Genomic DNA, 20,876 nt, shown 5'->3' with positions numbered 1-20,876 from the left:
TCACTTGACCCCAATTGCCTAAAAATAATAAAAAATTAAAAATAAAAAAAATTTATGACAAAATTTATATTCATTTATAATATTTAAAGCAACAAAGCATGAAGTATTTTGTAGAATAGATCGATAACACTCTTTCCTACCACATCCAACTGTATTGCTTATACCAAATGTAACTAACATTTTTTTAAATATTCCTATTAAGCATATTTTCACATTAGTGATGTTGTAAGGAAGAATTAGAATCAATAGGAGGAGGCACAAGAAAGAGGAAACAAAACAAAACAGAAGGGAAAAAAACAGCAAATAGTATGCTTTGATCTGCATTCATACTCCATAGTTCTTTTCTTCATATGTGGATGGCATTTTCCATTGTGACACCTTTGAAGATCTCTTAGATTCTTGCATTACTGAGAAGGGCTGAGTCTATCAATGTTAGTCATCTCACAGCATGGCTGTTTCTGTATACAATATTCTCCTGGTTCTGTTCACTTCACTCAGCATCCATTCATATAAGTCTTTTCAGGTTTTTCTGAAGTCTGCTTGCTTATCATTTCTTATAGCTTATCATTTCTATTACATTCATATACCACAACTTGTTCAGCCATTCCCCACTTGGTGGGCATTTCCTCAGTTTCCAATTCTTTATCACCGAGAAAAGAGCTGCTATAAATATTTTTATACATATGGGTCCTTTTCCCATTTTTATGATCTCCTTGGGATACAGACCTAGAGGTGGTATTGCTGGGTCAAAAGGTATGCACAGTTTTATAGCTGAGGATAAGCTTGTTAACAAGTAGAGTGATCCAAGAGTAGAATGTAGGGAGTAGTGGATTCGCCTTTACTGGAGACCTTCAAGTGAAGGCTGGCTGATGACTTGTTTGCTATGTTCTACCTGGGATATTGATTAGGTATTTGTTGGAACTGCATGGATTTTTGAAGTTTTTTACAATCGTGAAGTATTATGATGATGTTCTTCTGGGAATCCTGTGACTTCCATGCCATGATGAGACATTGGAAGAAAGATTTTTGTGGAAGGATTGCTTGAGAACTTCAGTGGATATATATAACTATGTACATCAAAACTTATTACCCTATTTATTATAGCCATTCATTTATTGTGCTTTTTTCCCATTTAAAAAAAATTCTTAACTTACTCATCGGCTGAGTACTTGAATTTACAAAGGAGAACAGAAAGATAATTCTGCATGGAACTATGAATCTATGAAACTATGAATGTACAACTTGCTTTTCTTTTAAAGTATGAAACTTAGCTTGTAAATTTCAAAGCTGTACTGCTGGACTATGATTCCTTCTAGTCTCCTTCTGTTCTTGTCTGTGTTTTCATATACATGTTTAATGACCCTCTTTTTTTTGCTGCAACTCTATCCTTCAGTCCATTCTCATTCCCCTTCTCTATTGAGAAATAAAACACAAACTAAAAACCACTGTTGTAACAAATATGTAATCAAGCAAAACAGCCTCCCACATTGTATCCAGAAATTTTATGTAAATTTTATGCAAATAGAGTCCATCACCTCTCTGTCAGTAGGTGGGTAGCATGCTTTATAATCTGTCCTCTGGAATCATGGTTAATCATTACATTGAAGAGCTCTTAAGTGTTTCAAAGTTGTTACAGTCCTATTGTTGTATAGGTTGTTCTCTTGGTTCCTCTCGCTTCACTCAGTATTAGTTCTTGCAAGTCTTCCCAAGCTTCTCCAAAACCATCCTTTATGTAATTTTTTATGATGTAATAGTAATCCATTCTTATACCATAGTTTTTTTGGGGGGTGTGGCATTCCGCAACTGTTGAGTACTCTCTTCTAGTTCTTTGCTATAACAGAAGGAACTGCTGATATAAGTATTTTTATACCTGTTTCTTTGAGATAGAGACCTTGTAACTGATATCACTGGATCAAAGGGTTATGCACAGTTGAGTGACATTTTGGGTAAACTGCTTTCCAGAATGGCTAGATTGATCACACAGCTTCATGAACAGTACTTATTAGCATTCCTGTTTTCCAGTAAACCTTCCAGCAATTGTCATTTGCCTTTTTTGTCTTCTTTACTGTTTCATGATTGTCAGGTGGAACCTAGGGGTTGCTTTCATTTGCATTTCTTTAGTTGTTAGTGATTTGGTACATTTTTTCAGATGGTTGTTAACTTAGATTTCTTCCTTTGAAAATTGCTTATTATATCCTTGGACTGTTTATCTGTTGGGTAATGGCTCTTGTTCTTGTAAATTTGATTCATTCCCTTATGTATCTTGGAATGGAACCTTTAGCAGAGAAGTTTATTTCAGATATTTCCCCCCCCCCCCCCCAGTTACTGTTTCTCTTCTCATTTTAACTGCCTGGGTTTTGTTTGTGCAAAAACTTTTAAGTTTTAGATAATCAGACATCCATTTTATCCTCTTCATCCCCTTTTTGGTTAAGAATTCTTCCCCCCTCTATGTTTATGAAAGGTATTTTCCTTGCTCCTAATTTGTTTGTGATAACTGTCTGTCATGTATCCATTTGGAGCTCATCTTTGTAGATGATAAGACACATCTGCTTAATGTCTTCCAGATTGCTTTTCAGTTTTCCTGGCAGTTTTTGTTGAATAGTGAGTTCTTATCCCAGTAGTTGGGGTCTTTGGATTTATTAAACATTGCTGCTGTGTTCATTTGCTTTTGTATGTTATGTGCACAATCTATTCCACTGATCATATCTTTAGTTTTTAAAGCAGAACTAAATAGTTTTGATGATTACTGACTGCTTTATAAATCTAGCTTGAGTTCTGGTGTTGTTAGGCTCCCTTCCCACTTTTTAAAAATTATTTCCCATGGGGCAAGTAGGTGGTTCAGTGGATAGAGCACCGGCCCTGCATTCAGGAGGACCTGAGTTCAGATGTGGCCTCAGAGACATAACACTAGCTGTGTGACCATGGGCAAGTCACTTAACCCCATGCCTAGCCAAAAAAAAAATTTCCCATAAAATTCTTGACCTTTTTGTTCCTTTAGCTTAATTTTGTTAATATTTTTCTGACTCAATAAAGTAATCCTTTTGTAGTTGGTACAATACTGAATAGGCGGTATTATTTTTATTACATTGGAATGACATGCCTACGGGCAATTAATGTTTCTCCAGTTACTTAGGTCTTCATTTCTGTAAAAAGTGTTTTGTAGTTGCATAAAAATGCAACATAAATATATATGTACAGTTGCTGTGTATCTTGATGTAGATTACTAAGTATTTTATATATTGTCTAGTTATTTTGAATAGAATTTCTCCTTCCTGTTGGATTTTGTTGATAATATACAGAAATGCTGATGATTTCTGTGGGTGTATTTTATATTATTCAGCTGTGCTGAAAAGTCTTATTTGACTCAGGTTCTCTAGATAGACCATATCATCTGTCCAAAGTGGTATTTTTATTTCTTCTTTTTGTGTATTTTCTACAATTTCCTTTTTTTGTTGCTATTGTTATAGCTAGCATTTCTAGAATAATAGCTAACATTTATATAACACTTTAAGATTTGCAAAGTGCTTTTATCTAATTTGATCTTCAGAACGCCTCTGTGAAGTAGATGATCTTATTATCCCCATTTTACAGGTGAGGGAATCAAGGCTGAGAGGTTAAATTTCTTTCCTTGGATCATTAAGGTAGTGTCTGAGGAGGGAGTTACTCTACCACCTAACTGTATTCTAGAACTATATTAATTATAGTGTTGATGATGGATAACCTTGCTTATACTCTGATCTTATTGGAAAATCTTCTAGCCTTTCTTTATTACATATAATGTTTAATTAGATATTGCTAGTATTAAGGAAATATCAAGGAAAAAATTAAGAACCGTTCATTGATTCCTATTTTCCAGTGTGTGTGTGTGTGTTTTTTAAATACAGAAACAGATATTGGATTTTTCAGTAATTCTTGTTCAGCAGTCATGTTTTTAATTAGTTTTCTTGTTAATGTGGTCATCTTATGGTCATAGTTTTCCTTGGAGTTAACCAACTCTGAATTCTTGCTATAAATATATACCAGATATAAAAGTAACCAAGTTATAATGTATAATCTTTTAAACAACTTGTTCTAGCCTCTGATAAAATTTTATTTAATATATATTATTATTGTTCATTAGGGATATTGGTCTATGATTTTGAATATGAAATATAAGAAGACTGCATTTTCTTTTTTTTCTTTCTTTTTTTTTTTTTTTTAGTGAGGCAGTTGGGATTAAGTAACTTGCCCAGAGTCACACAGCTAGAAAGTATTATGTGTCTGAGGCCAGATTTGAACTCAGGTCCTCCTGACTCCAGGGCCAGTGCTCCATCCACTGTGCCACCTAGCTGCCCCCGAAGACTGCATTTTCAAAGCTTGGATAGGAACATCCGCAGGATTGCCTTTTCAAATAAGTTTAGTAATCAGTATGAGTTCATAAAAAGGATCCTAGATTTATTGAGCTTCAAGGGACTTTGGGGAATATTAGGTCCAACTGTCTTATTCTACAAATGAGGTAATTGAAGCTCTGAGACAGTAAAGTAACTTGCCCAAGGCCCAGATATGTTAAATAGCTCACCTAGCATTTGAACTCAGCTATCCCATATCTAGTGCTCCATCTTCTACAGTGACATAAAAATATCCTGCTCTGTGAAAAGATGCTTTCTCTACTTGTTAATTGATGCTTTTTGGCTACTTGCTGTGCATGTCATAGAGGGGATTCCTGTTTATGTTTGAGTTGACCTATATTCCATACAACTCTTGTTAATCTTATGATTCAAGTCAGTACAGTTTTTTTTCCCCCATGTGCTGCCTGGATTATGTCTTTTTGGTCTTGAAACTTCACTGATAAAAGAGAAGGAAATTGAATCATATGTTAAAAAGTTGATTTTATTTTAACTGTTATACTGGTATGGTGAAAGAAAATTTGCCTACCAGATTTAAAAAAGCAGACCAGTATCTTGAGTGTTATTATTAGCCCTGTTGTGTGTGTGTGTGTGTGTGTGTGTTTTACCCCTCTTTAGAGTCTTTGAACAAATTTTAGCTGTACTTTATGATCTTTAGTTTGCTATAGTATTGAAAATAAAAGTCTTGTGTCCTGGAGGCAATTATAAATACCTATAATTTATACAACTTTTAAAGAACAATTTGTATATTGTCAGTCTATTTAAAAACATTTTTATTAATTTATTTTGATTTATCAATATTGTCAGTCTTAAACCATGCTGAGAATACGCTCATTTACCTAAGGATGAAAAACTCAAGTCTCTACCTAGCCCTATAAAACCTCTAAATCCACATCTTTTCAAGGGTACTGTAGTTAGAAGACCTGGATTTTTATCCTGGTCTTGACATATTGGGTTTCAGTTTCTTCATCTGCAAAATTAGATGGCTTCCGTGGTCTATCTTAGTTCTTTTTTTTTTCCTTTCTTAGTTCTAATCTATGTTGCTATGACATTTCCAGAATTTCAAAAATTTTATAAATATTCGTTATTATTAGCCACTTTTCTGTTTAAAATTATGTAAATTTTTTGGAATTAATTTTGATTAAGGCTCATATAATCAGTATGTCAGGAGGGAGTTGATATAGGAGTCAGGAAGACCTGGATTCAGGTGTACTTCAGATGCAGATATTTCCTATGAGTTACTGGGGAATACACTTCAATTTTCAGTGCTGCTGGCAACTTTTAGTTTGCAAAAATAGTTGTATATTTGTATTGGCAGAAGGTATTTTCCTCGCCAGAATTCCCATACCACTGAAATTACAGGACCTGTAAAAAAATTAGGTTTTTTTTGGTTTGTTTTTGTTTTTATTTCTTTATATATACATATATATATATATATATATATATATTTTTAGCATGACCAGTTTGTACAGGATAACTTTTTATCATCTGGTCAGACTCTTTTATTTTTGCATTTGTAGCCCCAGTGCCAGGCATAGAGTAGGTGCTTAATAAATGGTTATAGAATGTTACCATGTTAAGAATGAACTGGCTAGATTCTACAGCAGTGCCTAACTACCAGAAAAGTATACATTGTTTGAGAATGTGCAAGAAATGCTGCTTATCAAAGAGCTTAAATATTTAACAAGCCCAAAGATGTTGGTAGCAATTCTGGCCTTGTTTTAGGTAAAAGGACCTCAGGTGTAGACTTATTTATATTGAATTCAATTCATCAAACATTTATGAATTCCATTTATGGTCAAAGCACAGTGTTAGAAGGGAGGATGAATGTTATGGGTAGTTGTAATATTATGATATCACTTTTGGTTTTACAAAGCTTTGTGAATTATAGTGTAAGTATTCTCCCCATTTTACTCAAGTGCAAACTGGGGCTCAGAGGTTAAATCACTTGCTAGAGTAGAAATTAGAGCAAAGACTAATACCTCAAAATCTTTTGACTCTTAAGTTCATTGTTCTTCTCACTAAGATAGGTTCAGTGCTAAATTTTTTACTTTTTGTGCCTATAGCAACTGTATCATGGGCCCCTTAAGATGCTTTTTTCATAGAACTTCTTGAAAATGTCTTAAAGTCTAAAAATGTTATATTCAGTTTTGTAAATGTTAATGAAATGTTCATTTCCATTATTACTTTTCTGATTTCCTTTCACCTGAGTTGCTGAAATTCCTGCATTATCTTATTATTGTATTATTGTTATTTTTGCAATAATCATAGTTATGTTCATGTCTGTGGGACTTGGAATTTTGATTAACAGTAGTGCTGTTCGTTCTCAAACAACTGAATATTTTGGGACTATTAGATTCATTTTGTAACTGACAATAAAAGATAAACGTTTTGGGGGGGAATTCAGGTGGAAGTTGAGCTATCAACTTCTCTATTAATACTTTTTATTCTATGGCTAGAGAAAGAGAATGTTTTGATCTAGGTTTTATTTTAATTTCAATAAAAGTTTATAGGACACAATATTTAGATTTAGTTCATATTTTTATGAGCATTTTTCACCATAGAAGTTCGTTTACTTCAGAGTTGTGAAGATGAACCAAATAGAGATTTGAATATATAGAATTATGAATATATTTAGAACATTTGAATATACATATAAGAATAAAAAAGAACATTATCTCATTATGGCATATGGTGACAACAAAAACATTTAGTCTTTGATTTGAGGTCTGCAGTAATAGTACTTGTTTGATTGCTTTACAGTGAAATTTGCAAGTGATAATTCAGTGTATCTTCTAGACATCTGTTTTTTTTTTTGTATCAGCTTAAAGTGTAAAAGGATAAATGTAAGAGGTAGACTTAAAGAGATGGCATCATGGGATGGTGTTACCTCTGTTGTGGAGGAATGTTCCTTTATAACATGTGACCAAGTCTTAAAAGACTTATTAAAAGCCTGCATATTGTAAATATTAATGAAGTTGTTTAGGACAGAGTTTCAAGTTTTAACTGGATAAATAATTGTAAAATTTAAAAGAATTTGGACCTCATCATCTTTGAAGTTTATTTGCACTTGATTTGGTGTTTGATCTGTATTGTAACAACTTTCCCCACTTAGGACACAGAATGATCTTCCAAGTTATAAATAAAACAGAATTGGAAAGGTGAGCCGTATGTCTGAAATAGGAACTTTCTATGGAGCTTTAAGCCCTCTATTACTCTTGTGAACATAATTTTAATGGTTTTCAGAGATTTTGTGACTGTCATCTATATCAGAAGCTTTTTTCCAGGGCTTTATGTCTCTAGAGCTTTAATAACTTGTGGTTCAACTTTTCTTTTCTCCTCAGAGTAGTGAATTCTTACTGATTACATTTTTTTTTTTTGTAATTTCTGACTCCTAGCTATTTTGGTCATCATTTCTGCTTTGAGCTCTGGTTAATTTGAGGGTCATATGTAGCCTACTTGGAATAAATAATGGTATTGTTACTTTGTTTTTTATGGAAATAAGAGTAACAGACCTGATCAGATTTAAAAACACAAACAAAACATAAACATATGTTGGTGACTTGGTGATAGTAGTTATCTTTTTGATCACTTGATAGGAATATCATGGGATCATAAATCTAGAATGCAATGCAGGAGTGAATATAGTTAGCCAGATCAATTTCCATAAAATGTAGGTTCTGGGAGGAACTGATCAATTATAGGAAGGGGCAGGGTGAAGTTCCAGGTTGATAAGGCTGCTGTGTGGCTAAGTGAAGAAAGAAGTCTAGAAAGTTAGGAGTGGGGCCTGGAGAGAAAAGAAGTCATGAACAGAAATCCCCATATGGATATGGAATGAAGCACCATGCTACATGTAATGAAAGATTAAGATATTTATCCAAGGGATGCTTCAGTGGCGTGATAGCTTGCCTGATTTTTAAGCCCCATTGAAAAATCTGTAGTGTTAAACTTGGAAATAAGTGACTGTCAAAAATATAGTATATCCAAAATGATAAATGTTTGCTTTCATAGTGAATTAAAGAATGTGTGTCAAAATCTTACAAGCTCAATGACAAATTGTATAAAAGAATGGGATATATTGCATAGTAAGCCAGGAAAACAGGTAGGCAGAGATTATGAAAGAAAGGATTCTAGGCTAAGAGTTAATGTGTTTTAGGAATATATCATTTTGGCAGCTTTGTGGAGAATCGATTGGAAAGGGAGTAGATTTGAGGCAGGTAGATTAATTAGTAGTTAAGGAAGGAGTCAATGAGGGCCTAAACTAGGATGCTGTCTGTGTTAGTAGAAAGAATGGGATACATATGAGAGATGTGGAATTAGAATTGACACCAAAACTCTTTTTGTGGGTTAGGCAGAGTGAGGAGTTGTAGATGAATCCAGTGCTGTGCATCTGAATGTCTAAAAGGATGATGATACCCTTAGTAGAAATAAGGAAGATGAGTAAGAGGGATTGGGCTTGGGGGTTTGGAGAATGAGTTTTTTTGGAGAAATTCTGAGTTTAAGATGCTTCAAGAGCACATAATTTGAAGTATTTAATAGGCAATTGGTAATGTGGGACTAGTGCAGAAGAGAAACTAGGGGTGTGTATATGGGATTTAGCTGTCATCTACGTAGAGATAATTTAGCTTGTAGAACCATATGAGGTTACCAGGAGAGAAGAGGATTCGTGATAGACACTTAGAGTATATCCACAGTTAAGGAATGGGATGTGAATTATGATCCAGCAGAGAAGACTGAGAAAGAACAGTCAGACAGGGAAAGAGTATCCTATCCAAGAGTAAAGAGAGGGTGATCAAACATGTTGCATATTGCAGAGAGTTCAGAAATGATGAGGATTGAGAAAAGACCATTAAATTTGGCAATTAAGAAATCCTTGGTAGCTTTCAAAAAAGCACTTTATAATACTCATTCATATACCACATTTCACCAACTGAAAATTGGATATAGAGACAACTGATTGATTATCTTTAACACTATTGCTGTTATTGAACAAATTGTCCTTTTTTTTTTTTGACATGTCATTTTCCCTCTTCAAATAATATCCTTATGGTTTGGCAGCAGATTATATGTCTGTCATCCAAGAATCTTTTATTTTTTTTAATTAAATTTTATTTTATTTTCATTTCTGAGTTCTCTCTCCCTCTTCCCTTCCCCACTTACTGAGAAGGCAGGTAATACAAAATCTGTTACAAATATGTATAGCATGGCAGTTGGGGTTAAGTGACTTGCCCAGGGTCACACAGCTAATAAGTGTCAATTGTTTGGTCTGAGGTCACATTTGAACTCAGGTCCCCCTGACTTCAGGGCCGATGCTCTATCCACTGCACCACCTAGCTGCCCTCATAAAGTGTTTCTGACAAAAGTCCAGGGTTCTCTATGGGATCATAGTAAGATTAAAAAGTTCAAAGCTTGATGGCTGATGAAACAGCACATTGAAATGAGGCCACCTGTCTTTTCACTGCTCAATCTTTAGTGATTAGCATTGCCTGTTCCTAAGATGGGGGTAGTTTGATCCCCAAATGTACATATCATTTTCAGACTGGAAACTGCCATATCTGTCTATGAATTTTTGAAACTTAAAATTAGTTACAAATTTTGCTTTGGAATTTCCCTTGAACATATTACTTATTTCAGTTGTATGACATCTTTTCATTATTGAAGTTTGTAATTTAGTCTAGGTTGTACTCTTGCCAATGCTAATAAACTTTTCACTTCTCTTGTTTTCATGAAACTAGAACCCTTGTAAGGAGGGAATTAGGAGCATGTAAAGTACGTTTCCTCTAAGAGTCATTGAATCTCTGATTTCCGTTTTCCTCAACGTAAAATAAGTTTATCAATGTCCTATCTAGAATACCTTATAGTATTAAGAGGAGCAAATAAAACAGCATAAGGCAGTTTTTGCTTTACATAAATTTGCATTATGCAGAATTAACTCTCTAGCCAGTTAGGGTCAGATACTGGAACTGCTCTGTCTAGAGGGGGTGGGGGCACTTGCAGAGCCATGGAGCAGGTAGGGCCACACTAGATCCAGGAAGGAATAAATAAGAACTGGCTATACTTGAAAGTATTTGCATTCATCAGAGTCCTTGAGCCTTTCGGAGTTGTTTTCTTTTTATTATCATAGTCACTGTATAAATTATTATCTTGGTCTGCTCAGTTCAGTGTGCATCAGTATTATTTTTCTGAAGTTTTTCTTACTCCAATCTTTTTGTCATTTTTTTAGGACACAATGCTGTTTTATTACATTCGTGTACTATAATTTGTTCATCCATTCCCCACTTGATAGGCATCTTGTTTCTAGTTCTTGGTTGAAAAAATGATATGTATTTTTGTGGATATAGATCCTGTTCTTTGTCTTCATTTTAGTGTCTTTGGGTATGGTTTTAAATTGCTTTCCAGAATGGTTGGACGGATTCATTGCTGCACCAACAAGGAATTAGTATTCCTTTTCTCCCAGGACCCCTCCAACAATTGTCATATTTCCTTTTTGTCATCTTTAACAATCGGATTTGTTTGAGGTGTTTGTTGAAAAACCAGACATTTTCAAGAGGGAAAGGAGCCTGCATCTGGTTAAGGTTTTCAGGGACTGGTGTTGATTCTTTTGGGGTGGTCAGGCTTCTTCATTTATTGGGGAAGGATTGTACTAAGGTCTCATTATAGAATATGTCTCTCCCCTGTGGGAATATTCTATAGTAGAAACCCCTCCTACCACTGCATTGAGATTGTCCTTTTTCCCTCCCCTTGGTTTTTAGTCTTTTACTTTGTTACCTCACCCATTCTTTCCTATAGGCCCTTTTCTTTGAGATGATAGGAGTTACTTATCCTTCTAGGGAGACTACCAATATATATCTCCCCTTTCTCTATATTCTCTTGGTGACCTCATTAGCTCCAGTAAATTTGTTATCTTTATGCAAATATCCATCGATCAAGACCCCTTGAGCTCCTATCCAGAACCATAAATTGCCTATTACATTATTTTAAAGTAGATGTGCCCCACAGATATCTTATGCTTATCATATCCAAAACAGAATTCATTCTCTTCTCCTCCTCCCTTTTCAACCTATTCTTCTTCCAAATTTTCCTGTTTTGTCAAAGGCACCACTATCCTTACAGTAATTCAGTTCATAACCATAATCTTTGACTTCTCATTCTCCCTCGCCTCACATACCCTCTCGGTTGCCAAATACTGCTTTTTCTACCTCTGCAACATCTCTTACAACTGACACCTTCTCTGCAATCACAGCATTACCTCTTACCTGGATATTAAAATGTTCTCCTGATTGGTCTTCCTGCCTCAAGTACTTCCCCCTTCCAGTCCATCATTTTTACAACTGCCCAGACTTGATCATGTCACTCCCTTTTAAAGTAAACTACATTGGCTCCCTGTGTCTCTGGGATGAAATATAAACTCTTATTAGGCTTATGAAGTATATCAAACCCTTCATAACTTGTCTCCCCAATCAGTCTTTCCAGTATTACTGTACATTGTACATTACTCCCCATAAAAGTGATCCTGCCAAACTGGCTTCTCTCTTCTCTTATACACTGCACTCTGACTCTTGTTATCTGTGACTTTGCACTGTCCCTCACCCCTGTGCCTGTAAAGCCTGTGTTTCATCTTCATCTCTATTGAATAGAAGCCGACTTCATTCAAGATGGGGCCTAAGCACCACCACTGACACGAAGTCTTTCCTTATCCCTCTGATTTTTGTTGTCCTCCCTGCCAAACAGATGCAAATTAAAACAACTTTAAGCTTCCACTTCACTCTTATCAAATTAGCAATAATAATTAAAAACAGTTAAAACAATTAACGTTATTGTTGTATGAGGTATGGAAACGTGTTAATTGCTGGGTGAATTGTAAACTTTTAGAATTTTTTTGAGGTAATAGGAAAATAAACTATATTATCAAAATCATAAGAGCTGTCTTTTCAAAGATTTTCATAGCAGTATTGCTTACTTCTAGATTTTTGCAATGACAGTGTAAAGGTATGTATCATAAGTAACAACACAGGAGGCACTACAGTATTTTAGGCTCTAGCCTCTAACAGGTTCACTCTTGGTCTGGGCAGCCAGAAGGACAGGAAGACAGCTTCATAGGGGTTAAATAAGCTTACTTTAATCTAGTCATCTCAAGAGGGTTGCTGATAATGGGACCACCAACTTCTACAGCATTCCCTGATGATCCTTCTCTCAGGAGTGGCAGGGGGTGGCAGGGGTGTGGGGGGCCTCGGGGGGGGGTGCAGCAACCCCTATGTCTTGATGGGGGCCAGTCGAGACAGCAAAGCATTCCAGCTGGTGTACTCCTCTAAATCCCCCAAACCCTTAAAGGGGGCTGGTTGAGGCAGACACAGCATTACACTATCACATTCCCAAAATCCTCATTTATTGACCAGCATTCTCTTGATTTATTGAGAAGCACACAAAGAAGGCAATTTGCCAACATTAAGCTCACAGGTTAACTTTAGCAATATTGTCATAACCTAGCACAGTGCAAATGTAGTAACTATTACATTATGTCACCCCCTATATTTCCACTGCGATTGCGCAGAAGTTATTTTCAACCATAATTCATGGGAAATAGTATCTATTTTGGCCATAGATCCTGGGACCTACTATCTAAAAAATAACAAAATCCTTACTTACAAGGTCCTGCAGTAGGGGAATGATCAAATAAATTGTGACATACTGGTTAATGAAATATTACAATGAAATTAAAATAGATAAGTATGGGAGACATAATGTAAATGTATATGATAAAATTTTCTTGAAAAAAAGAAACAGAAGGTAATAGCACATGATGATTATGACCATAATGTTTTTTTCTTATATCTAGTTAATCTAATTCTTTTCCCTTTCTACCTTCAGCTTTGCCAGGTAAAGTTGTCCTTTTTCTTTTCCTTCAGCTTGTCTATAATCTAGGGTCCATGGAATCTTAAGTGATCTTGGAGGAAAAATACATTTTTAATTTCAACATAATTAGTTTCCTATGTAATCCCATGTGTTTTACTTTGTGCATATAAAAACATTTTTCTGAGAAATGGTCCATAGGCTTCACCAAACTGCCAGAGGATCATGACTGAGACTCATGACATGAGAACCCCATATATAAGAGAATAATTGAATAGGAATGAATGACACTAATCTGTTCTTAACAAACAAACAAAAACCAACTTTATATGGAACTTATGAAGATTTAGAGTATATGAATAAAAGTTTTTACATTTTATGCACTGGAATTTCATTTTTTTGGTCAGGTAATCCCATTTTTATAGATACCTTTTATTTTATTGCCAAATATATTCCTTCCCTTTCCCTCCCCAGAATACTATTACTTGTAAAAAGGATTTTTTTCTTTTAGAAGATAAAAAAGGCCATTTAGCAAGTCAGTTACGTATCACTTGTGACTGACAGTATAGGTGGTATTTCACACCATAGACTTCTACCTTTACAAAGAGGAGAAGGGATTGTATTTTCTAAACTATCTCTAATGCAAAACTTGGTCATTGTATTTATACATGCATCACACAGGTTGCTGGACATCCCAATGGCTACCCTGGTTGTAGGTGTTTTTTTGTTCTTTCCATGTGCATTTTTGTAGCTGTGTAATATGTTTGTGGTTTTCCTGGTTCTGATAGCTTTACTTTAATAGTTCAATCAGTTCATTTGCCATTCCATGCTTTTCTGAATTGTGTTTTGTTCTTCTGGCCTGGAAATATTACATTACATTCGTGAACCAATTTGCTCAGTATTTTCATAATTCTTTGATTTGCAAAGGGCAGGGGGAGGAGAGGGAGGGAGAAAAAAAAATTTGAACTCAAAAATCTTGTAAAATTAAATGTTGAAAACTTTCTTTGTATGTAGTTGGAAAAAAATACAATATTATTAAGTGGGGGGAAAAAGATTTTTTACAAAGGACTTTAATGTATGTTACCTTATTTGACCCTCACATAACAATTGTGACGCAGGTGCTATTTTTATTTATAATTTTACTGATAAGGGAACTGGGGCTACAACTTTTCCAGGGTCCATAGGCATAATATGGTAGTATTTGAACTTGAGTCTACTGAATTTCTTTGCCACTCTACCTACTGTGTGGGATGCCACTCAAATTAAAAATAAAACAAAACACAGAGGTGTCCAAGAAGAAACAGAAAATTAATTTATTATAGCCATAATTATTATTATTATTATTTCAAATCTCGAGATTTGGGTGTCCCTCCATCAGTAAGCTCTGATGAGAGGAGACAAGGGACATAGACACATAAGCTGGCTTAAATAATAAAAAAAATTCCTCCTCCCCCACAGCTGTCCATTAATTCAGCTAACAATCTTACATGCCAGACTCCAACATAGGACAAAGGATATAGTATACATCTATATTTTTTAGTTGTTGAGATAATATCAAAGAAGCAATAAAAAATGTGCAGTTAGGAAGATAATTTACAATTGTTTTTGGGAGGTCTCAGGGATTGAATAGATAATGTTGGGAACAGAAAGACATCTGAATAAAACCCTGTCAAAGGGAGATAAGGGGACTTGAACGTTTAGGGGTTCTCCGGAACTTGGGACAAAAGGCGCATCAAGATAAGATCAGAAGGCAGGCCAGGGCTTAACAATGAGACAAATTTTAACTGCTAATATTTGGCACTAAAAAGAGAAGATCTGACACTAATCTGTTCTTAACCTTATCCTACTTTCTGAACTCACTACCTTAATTACACTGAGAAGTCTTCACTGGGACATCCCATTCGCTACTATATGTAGGACCTGTCTGGTTTTGAGCTCCTTAGTGTGTATATGTAGAAGTGGCAAAGGTTATTTTGTTACTTTAAAAGAAACCAACACATTTACAAATTGCTTTTCGGAGTGGTTAAACCAATTCATTTTCACAAGCTATGTATTAAGGTGTACATCTTATGGCTCCTCCAGCACTGACTAATTTCATCTTTTGTTATCTTTTCCAGTTTGCTGGCTGTGAAGTAAACTCTTAGAATTGTTTTGATTTACTTTTCCCTTAGCAGTGATTTGCAGTATTCTTTCATAATAGACCAATAATTCTTTTTTGGAGAACTGTTTATTTATAGAATGAAGTAGAAAAACAAAGAAACATGAAATAAAACACATTACAGCTTCTGACCACTTTATCTGTGAGAATGGTTATAGGTCTTAAATATTTGTGTTATTTTCTCAAATGTTTTTGGATTGAGAGAGAGGCTACGTTTCCTTGATATAAGAACTCTGGTGAGAAACTGCGTCTTTCTTTTTGTCAACTTTTAGAGTTGCCTGGAGTTCTGAGAGGTTAAGTAATTTGCCCAGGGTCACATAGCTAGTATATATCAAAGGCTGGACTTGCTTCCAGGTCTTCTTGGCTTCCAGGTCAGCTCTCTTCTCTGTGTACCTGATAAAGTTCTCTTCTAATTTTTTATGGTGTTAACATTTTATGTTAAGTTTGTATATCCATCTTAACTTTATTGTTGCATATGATAAAACTAATTTCTGCCAATATACTTTTCAGTTTTTCTCATCAGTTGTCAAATAGAGTTCTTTCTTAAGTAATTTGTGTTCTTTACTTTATTAACAATGACATAAAGAGTTTGAGCAGTCACTAATTGTGTTGATCGATATTCTTTTTAGTAAATTATAAGAAAATTAAAACAATTTCTTAAAAAACACATAGCAGAGCTAACGGGGACCATAAAGACTTATTCCCTCATTTCCTCACCAAACACACGCATGCCGAGTAAAAAATAATAAAAGCTTATAAAAATCAAAACTTATTTTCCCTAATAGAAAAAGATTAGGGATTTCTGATAGGTTAGAGACTTCAAATTCCTCCAAAAGGATCTTTTTGTTGGGCTACTAATTCTAAGATGATTGGAATAAATTTTATTTTCTTAGTGATTAAGTAGTAAGTTCATCTAGCATCTAGTGTTTTGCTTATTTTATAAATCATCGCTGGTTGTTGTTATTTGCTTTTTTCCTTCTTTCAGTTGACTATATTGTGGAATATGACTATGATGCAGTACATGATGATGAATTGACCATTCGAGTTGGGGATGTCATCAGAAATGTGAAAAAACTAGAAGAGGAAGGATGGTTAGAAGGAGAACTAAATGGAAAAAGGGGCATGTTTCCTGATAATTTTGTTAAGGTAAGTAGTCTTTGATAACCCTTTTCCATGTCTTCTGGGAATTTGGAGCTTTATGTTAAGAAAATATACTAGAAAAAGTTCTGTGGTGTTATCTTTTAAAATACAGGTCAGACCAGAGTAGGTTATTAACTTAGCTGAGTTTTTTTCTTGTGATGAATAGTAGTAACAATGCTTAGTATATCTGCTATGATGATGTCTTTATAAAGAATAATATCATGTGACAAATGTTTTCTTTGGTCTCTATCCATGTAGCAATTATTCTTTAATGATGACTAATGTTTCTATAACTCTTTTAAGTTTTGCAGTGTTTTACATATATTATTTCATTTGATCCTCATAAGAACCCTGTTAAGGTAAATACTATTATCCTCATTTTACAGATGAGGGAACTGAGGCTGAGAAAGGTTAAATGATTTACCCAGTGTCACTTAGCTACGTAAGTGTTTGAGGCAGGATTCAAACTCAAGTTCAGCACTCTCTTCACTACACCAAATTTCCTATTGACATGATTTTATATATTGTTATTATTTTTGATGAGAAAGTACCTGGTCATATGCTTTTTGCATTATAGGGGAGCTGATCTGTTTTGTTTTGTTTTTAACCTTGGGATAGTTTTTACACTTATCAGCATTGTATTAAAAAGCAGTATTTCTACAAGAACTCTTGTTGCTCACAATAATTGTAAAAAAGGTGTTAGTTGAAATAATTTTATATAACCCAAATACTGCAGTATTTCATATTTCTTTTCTACTGAAATATTCAAGTCTTGATTTTCAAATAAGAATCTAGTATAGACCAGTGAACCTGCTGATGAAATTCAGAAATGTTTCAGTATTATTAATTATAGTGACTACTGTATTCCAGGCACTGTCCTAAGCCATTTAAAAATGTTACCTCATTTGATCCTCACAACAACTCTTGGATTTTAGGGGCTCTTATCGTCCCTATTTTACAGTTGAGGGGAAAACAAAACAGGTTAAGTGATTTGCCCAGTCATACAGCTACTAAGTCTGAGGCCAGATTAAAAAAAAAAACCCAATCAAATTTATTTATTTTTGTTACGTTTTAAATTTCAAAATGTCTCCTTTTCTTTCTTCCCACTACAGAAGGCTACCATTTGACCCAGATTGTGTGTGTGTGTGTGTGTGCGCGCGCGCGTGTGTATAAAAGCCATGCTATGTATACTTTTATTCTGAGGCCAAATTTGAACTTGGGTATTTTTGATTCCTAGCACAGTGCTATTTCTATAGCACCTCTGCAGTTGGTTATTAAATGGATCACTTGTGAACGTTTAGAATGCAAAATAAGTCCATAGGAGCCAGCATGAGCCTTCTCCAGGCCTGGTAGACTTTATCATTTCCTCTTGATAGGATTACTATATTGCTAGATTAAGAAATGGTATGCCTAGATTTTATTGTGGTACTTTTGAAGTAGTTTTGGAAAAAGTGTTGGTAGTAGAAATTGCTAGGTGACATATTTTGGTATATTATCAACCATGATTTTATAAAAATTAGAGCACTCCAGAAATGGAATGTTGGGTGCCTTGTCAATTTCTGTGTTATTGGGGATATTCAGGCAAACACTAGAAGATCACTTCTTTGTAGTGTTATGGAAGGATCTTAGAATCATAAATTTAGGACTGGAAGGAACATTAGAGGCCATTCAATGTAACTCCTTCATTTTATGGATGAGGAAACTGAGGCTTAGTGTGGTAAATGACTTGTCAGGATCACACAGTGACAGAGCCAAAATTTGAACTTATTAATATAGAGCTTCTTCCTCTGAGTGTCTAATACCTTGCCTCAGTTCCACTTCCATAAAAAGGATATCACGTCAACAGTAGGGCAGTGTGTTCAGGATACCCTGCAACTAGTCCCAGGGACAAAACTTCTGAGTGTAGTGAGTAGGACTAGAAAAAAGGGACTTACACTGTAGACTGCTGGGCTGCAGGGCTCCCCAAGGTAGTAGTCTCTACCTCCCACCCAGGGTATAATTTGAGGTATGTAGTAAGTGCTAAATAAATTCTGATTAAATTGGGTAGCTCTGGCTTCTAGCTTCTTAGTTTGGAGTAGTATATACCAGAAAAACATGCTCTGTGATTCACCTTATTGTGATATTCACTTTATTGCTGTGGTCCGAAAGAGAACTTGCATTATGTCTCTGAGGTATGTCTGTAACTGCTCTTATTCAAAAGGCAACAACAGGTGCCAAAGCCAAAATTAAATGTTGATTCTGTGGGTATTCAGATAGTTGAAACTTAAGTATGTAACCTCCCTTATTTTATATATATGTATGTATTTTTTACCCTTTTATATTCTTTTTAAACATTTTTAAAAGAAATTTATTTTTAGTTTTCAACATTCACTTCTACAAGATTTTGAGTTCGAGATTTTCTCCCCATGTCATCCCTCCTCCCACCCCAAGATAGCATGCATTCTGTATACCCCTTCCTCTAATCTGCCCTCCCTTCTATCTCTCCCCCCCTTCTCTTATCCCTTTCCCCTTCTGTTTTCCTATAGGGCAGGATAGATTTCTATACCCCATTTCCTTGTATTTCTTATTTCCCAGTTGTGTGTGAAAACAATTTTTTTAACATGTTTTTTTAAAACTTTGGGTTCCAAATTTTCTCCCTTCCTCCCTCCCCACCCACCCTCATTGAAAAGGCAAGCAACTCAATACAGGTTATACAAGTGTAGTCACGCAAAACACTTGCATAGTAGACATGTTGTGAAAAACTAAATACATTTCCTTCATCCTCCTGCCCCGCATTTGTTCTATACTGTTTTGACCCTGTCCCTTCTCAGAAGTGTTTGTTTCTGATTATCTCCTCCTCTAATCTACCCTCCCCTCTATCATATCCCTGCTTTCTTGTCCCCTTCCCCCCCCCATTTTCCTGTAGGGTAAGATAGATTTCCATACCCTATTGAGTGTGTATGTTATTCCCTCCTTAAGCCAAATCCCTATGAGAATAAGATTCACTCATTCCCTCTCACCTTCCCGTTTCCCCTCCACTGTAAAAGCATTTTCTTGTCTGTTTTATGTGAGATAATTTACCCCTTTCTACCTCTCCCTTTCTCCTTCTCCCAGTATAATCCTTTCTCACCCCTTAATTTTATTTTCCAGATGTCACCCTTTCATCTTCAGCTCACCCTGTGCCCTCTATCTATCTATCTATCTATCTATCTATCTATCTATCTATCTATCTGTCTGTCTGTCTGTCTGTCTGTCTGTCTGTCTATCTATCTATCTATCTATCCATCCATGCATACATATAATTTTTTCCCTCCAACTACCCTAATACTGACAAAGGACTCATGGGTTACAAATCTCATCTTTCCATGCAGAATGTAAACAGTTCAGCCTTAATAAGTGTCTTATGATTTCTCTTTCCTGTTTACCTCTTCATGTTTTACTTGAGTCTTGTATTTGAAAGTCAGATTTTCTATTCAGTTCTGGTCTTTTCATCAAGAATGCTAGAAAGTCCCCTATTTCACTGAATGTCCATTTTTTCCCCTGAAGCATTACACTCAGTTTTGCTGGGTAGGTGATTCTTGGTTGTAATCCTGTCTCCTTTGCCCTCCAGAATATTATATTCCATGCCCTGTGATCCCTTAATATAGAAGCTGCTAAAACTTGTGTTATCCTGATTGTGTTTCCACAGTACTCGAATTGTTTCTTTCTGGCTGCTTGAAGTATTTTCTCCTTGAACTGGGAATTCTGGAATTTGGCTTCAATATTCTTAGGAATTTTCCTTTGGGAGTCTCTTTCAGGAGGTGATCAGTGGATTCTTTCCATTTCTATTTTGCCCTCTGGTTCTAAAATATCAGGGCAGTTTTTCTTGATAATTTCTTGAAAGATGATGTCTAGGCCTTTTTTTTGATCATGGCTTTCAGATAGTCCAATAATTTTAAAATTCTCTCTCCTGGATCTATTTTCCAGGTCAGTTGTTTCTCCAGTGAGATATTTCACATTATGTTATGTTTTTTCATTCTTTTGGATTTGTTTTACAGTGTCTTAATTTCTCATAAAGTCACTAGCTTCCAATTTCTCCATTCTAATTTTTAAGGAAGTATTTTCTTCAGTAAGCTTTTGGACTTTTCCATTTGTCCAGTTTTGCTTTTTAGGGCATTCTTCTCCTCATTGGCTATTTGGACCTCTTTTGCCGTTTGGGTTAGGCTATTTTTTAAGGTGTTGTTCTCTTCAGTATTTTTTTGGATCTCCTTTAGCATCACTCTCAGTTTTCCCTCTACTTCTCTTGCTTGCTTTTCAAAATCCTTTTTGAGCTCTTCCCATGGCCTGGGACCAATTCATATTTTTCTTGGAGGCTTTGGATGTAG

The 20,876-nt window shown here is 35.2% G+C and overlaps 1 protein-coding gene across 1 annotated transcript in view; it reads left to right on the top strand.

The window, feature by feature from the left end:
- The window catches only part of CD2AP (CD2 associated protein), a 165,388-nt gene that overhangs the window by 16,965 nt on the left and 127,547 nt on the right, over positions 1–20,876 (top strand). Inside the window, 1 exon segment of the mRNA XM_020993897.2 lies at positions 16,379–16,539. Coding sequence (XP_020849556.1) covers positions 16,379–16,539 — 161 coding nt within the window.

The sequence above is a fragment of the Phascolarctos cinereus genome, unplaced genomic scaffold (genome assembly GCF_003287225.1).
Source record: "Phascolarctos cinereus isolate Bilbo 61053 unplaced genomic scaffold, phaCin_HiC Scaffold_5;HRSCAF=322, whole genome shotgun sequence".
Lineage (NCBI taxonomy): Eukaryota > Metazoa > Chordata > Mammalia > Diprotodontia > Phascolarctidae > Phascolarctos > Phascolarctos cinereus.
The sequence above is the reverse complement of the archived record's forward strand: the minus strand, read 5'-3'. Positions and strand labels throughout refer to the sequence as shown.